At 43.9% G+C, this 4,085-nt stretch overlaps 1 protein-coding gene across 1 annotated transcript; it reads right to left on the bottom strand.

The window, feature by feature from the left end:
* Nucleotides 1-296: 296 nt before the first annotated feature.
* Nucleotides 297-1,260, bottom strand: LOC115951907. The gene is made up of 2 exons (XM_031069031.1): nucleotides 859-1,260; nucleotides 297-602 (listed from the first exon to the last, which is right to left on the bottom strand). The coding sequence occupies exons 1-2, from the start codon at nucleotides 1,258-1,260 to the stop codon at nucleotides 297-299; spliced, it is 708 nt and encodes a 235-aa protein (XP_030924891.1).
* Nucleotides 1,261-4,085: the final 2,825 nt, after the last annotated feature.

The following is a 4,085-nucleotide window of genomic DNA, read 5'->3' as shown; positions in this document are numbered from 1 at the left end:
TTCATAGACTTCAAGGCAGTCTATATATCCTTATCATAAGGTTTATGAGACAACTCTCTTGCTTCTTCGAGACTAAGTTTAGCACCCCACTCAGTATTCCATTGCGGGGTAATGTTACAATATACTTGCTCAGTTTAGTACAGCTTAATGAAACTTGAAGTGAATATTTCCTTAACTTCTTCAACATTGTGCACCCAAACCCCATCACCATTCTGAATGCTAGTGATTCTATTTTTGCTTCTTCTAGCAAGAGCTGACAAATGAAAGTAGGAAGTGTTCCTTTCCCCCAAAATGATCTAGTTTGTTCTTGCTTTCGTTGCCCAGATTTCCTCCTCCATTTGAAGAATAAGATTATACTCCTTAGATAATTGATTTTGGAGGTTGATAAGAAAAGGGTTAGGGCGAGAGGCTAAAGCTTTTTGAGTACCCAGTAGCCTGGCCATAATTAGCTTCTTCTTGGCAAAAACATTCCCAAAAACCTCCTTATTCAATCTCTGGGCCTTTACCGTAAATTCCGAGATTGCACCCTTCAACCTAACATCTTGTCCTTCCCAAGCTGCCCTGACCACAATTAGGAACTCCTCATGGTTGAGCCAAATGGACTGAAATCTAAAGAGTTTGTCAAAAGCATTGCCCATATTGGGATTCAAGTTTAACACCAGAGGGCAGTGGTCAGAATTTATTCTGGCCAAGTGAGTGACATTGGCCTCTGGGTAAAATTCCTTCCAGCCTACACTAAATTAAATCACCAGTCTCCCTTTTATTGGACCACGTATACTTTGGTCCTGAGAAGCCCAAATCCATCACATGGCAAGCATCCATACACTCTTTTATTGCTCTAACCCTCCTCATACAAACCGGGTTCCCACCAGATTTTTCCTCCTCTGAGAGTACTTCATTAAAATCTCCCATAAAGGCCCAAGGAAGATCATGAATATTTGCTAACATTTTTAAATTCTCCAAAAGAATACATCTTTCTATAAATCTAGGGCTAGCATAAATAGCACTATTTAACCAGTTAAGGGATTGAGATCTTACCCGGATAATAGCATGAATCTCCTGCTTGGTTGTTGCTAGAATGTCCACATGCACCACATTCGAACTCCAAAGCAACCAAATACCTCTTGCATACCCAATGGTGTCAGTCACTTCAACCCCATCAAAAGGGAGAGTTTTTATTATCTCCATAGCCCTCGCACCACTTAATCTTGTTTCCGTAATCACCATGATGATAGGAGAATGCCAAGCAACCAAGTCCATAACAGTCTTCCTAAAGAGGGGTTTCATAGCTCCCCTACAATTCCATATCAATATATTCATGATTTAATTTGAGAGTTTTTGTAGTCTAAAATTATATGCAAGAAATAAGTTTATGGATTAAATAGTAAATAACATCCAATTGACTTGAAACTTGACATGTGTTTTAAGAACATAAAAAATATAAAAAACATACAGTTCAACAAATAGATTTTCAAAATATGTAATTGATGGTGTCACAAATAATCCAAGTCCATAACTCATCCATATGTCTCGTCCAACGAAAGAAGCTACAATAGGCGGAGAAAAGTGCAAGCGTACTGGCGAACCTCGTCCATATATGGACGAGCAATACCTCATGAAATCCACTCGTTATTTATGAAGGACAAGCCTTCCAAGATGGTCTCGTCCATCTTCCACTGAAAGTGGACGAGCTCATCGTGGAAGTCTCGTCCATCCTTACTAAGGATGGACGAGTTCATCGGCCCATCCGACCTAGGTAACTTCCACAGTGGTTATGGAAGTTACCCCCAATTCTCCGGACTCCTCGACATTGGGAACGGTTACTAAACAGATAACCGTTCCACACACATACTATATAAGGCTTCTTCGATGAAGGGTAAGGGGATTCAGACATTTTCACTTTTGAGAGAACATTTCTTCGTTACAGAGAGTTCAAAGTAACTAACTTGATCATCGGAGATTTTTGGCCGATCCCCACCGGTCCCCTCTGATTCTGTGTCCTTTGTATTACAGGAGATAGCCCAAAGATCAACGTTCGAGTCTTGTCAACCCACTGATAAAGAAGGAATCATCAGTTGGCGCCGTCTGTGGGAAGAAATTGTTTCACAGGTTACTTCTCCGTGACAAAGGGTTTGATGGTTCGGACTAGATCAAGGACTACTAGCCCAGGCCATCAGGGAAGCAGCAACCCGCATTGTGATCGCCAGTCTACACCGGTCATGCAGTCATCTGCCCAGCATGCACAATCTATGGCAGATGCTATGGCGGAGTTGACTCGCCAAAACCAAGAATTACGAATGGAGATTAATATGAGGAGGCAAACACATGAAGAACGTGAAGGTGGACAAACACAGAGTCATGGCGGAAGAGAGAATACCGAAATCGGAAGTCAGTTTAGAGGCACCACTTCACGAACGGTACCACACTTGAAGGAAGAAATGGACCAAATGAAGAGAGTTATGGAGGAGATGAAGGAAAGTATGAAAAGGGCGAATCCGATAGAAGATTTGGTTCACAGGACTGATTCTCCCTTTACGGCTTCCATCAACGGTCACCCCCTACCATCAAAGTTCAAGTTGCCTTCTCTGGATTTATATGATGGAACACGTGACCCGTTTGATCACATAGCCACTTTCAAGACCACCATGCATCTTCAAGGGGTGCCTGATGAGATAATGTGTAGAGCCTTCCCTACCACCCTTAAAGGTTCAGCGCGAGTTTGGTTAGCAAAATACCTCCAAATTCGGTGAGTTCTTTTGAAGAGTTGAGTAAGTTGTTTGTTAATAATTTCATTGGAGGACAAAGGCACAAGCGTTCCTCGTCCAGTTTGTTGACAATAGAGCAGGGAGAGAACGAGAGCCTTCGGTCATTTATCACCCGTTTTAACAGAGAAGCTCTCAGTGTGGATGAAGCAGATGATAAGCTTCTACTGGCAGCCTTCCACAACGGGGTGAATTCGGATCTGTTTATACACAAGCTCTATGAAAAAGAGCCCCAGTCCATGGCCGAACTCGTCCATTCGGCTCAGAATTTTATGAATGCAGAAGATGCAATCATCGCTAAGAAGAGGAAGAGGTCCGAGAGAATGGACGCAAATCCCAGTCGTCAGCACGAGCAAGGCACTCGTCCAAAGAAGGGACGGACGGAGGAAAGGAGAGAGCGAGAGTAAGAAGCCAGGCCCTCCAGTACGGAACCAGCAGTATACCCCTTTAAACGCCCCACTTGAGCAAGTCCTTATGCAAATCAAGGATGATCCTTCCCTGAAGTGGCCGGAGAAAATGAAGGGTGATTCCAACAAGCGCAACAGGAACAAGTATTGTCGCTTCCATAGGGATCATGGTCATGACACAGACGAGTGTTTTGACTTGAAGCAACAAATAGAAAATCTCATAAGGCAAGGGAAGTTGAGGGGTTTCCTTGGACGAGACCAGAGGGACGAGAAACAAAAGGGAAAGATGGAAGATTCATCGCGACCACCACTCGGGGAGATAAGAGTCATCATTGGGGGAAGTTCAACTGGCCAGTCGTCCAAATCCAAGAAAGCATACTTGAAGGTAGTACAGAGCGTCCAGCTTTCTGGACGATCACCGAGAGCAAGGTCTACGGACAAGCGGGCAATCACTTTCACGGACAAAGATGCTGACAGAATTCATCACCCTCATGATGATGCCCTCGTCATCTCCCTACTAATTGCAAACTACACAACCAGAAGAGTGCTTGTGGACAATGGAAGCTCAGCAGACATTTTATACTATCCAGCTTTTCAGCAGATGAGATTAGGACGAGACCAGCTCCGTCCAGTGAACTCCCCCCTAGTAGGTTTTGGTGGGATGAAGGTGCAACCAGTGGGTACCATTTCCTTATCCGTGGTAGTGGGGGCATATCCACGACAAATTACCAAGGACGTGAACTTCCTTGTGGTAGATTGTCCATCCTCCTACAATGCCATCATTGGGAGACCAATTTTGAATAGCTGGAAAGCTGTTACCTCCACTTACCATTTATCAGTCAAGTTTCCAACAGAACACGGGGTAGGACAGGTACAAGGTGACCAACTGGTAGCAAGAGAATGTTACTTGGCCATG

This window comes from Quercus lobata, chromosome 7, assembly GCF_001633185.2.
Source record: "Quercus lobata isolate SW786 chromosome 7, ValleyOak3.0 Primary Assembly, whole genome shotgun sequence".
In the NCBI taxonomy this organism is placed as follows: Eukaryota; Viridiplantae; Streptophyta; class Magnoliopsida; order Fagales; family Fagaceae; genus Quercus; species Quercus lobata.
The sequence above is the reverse complement of the archived record's forward strand: the minus strand, read 5'-3'. Positions and strand labels throughout refer to the sequence as shown.

Excerpts from the sequence above, each read along its gene's own strand:
- LOC115951907 (XM_031069031.1), bottom strand. The coding sequence starts at position 1,260 with ATGGACTTGGTTGCTTGGCATTCTCCTATCATCATGGTGATTACGGAA. Across the intron at positions 603-858 it reads AAAAATCTGGTGGGAACCCG|TCCATTTGGCTCAACCATGA; the intron begins GTTTGTATGAGG and ends TTTAGATTTCAG.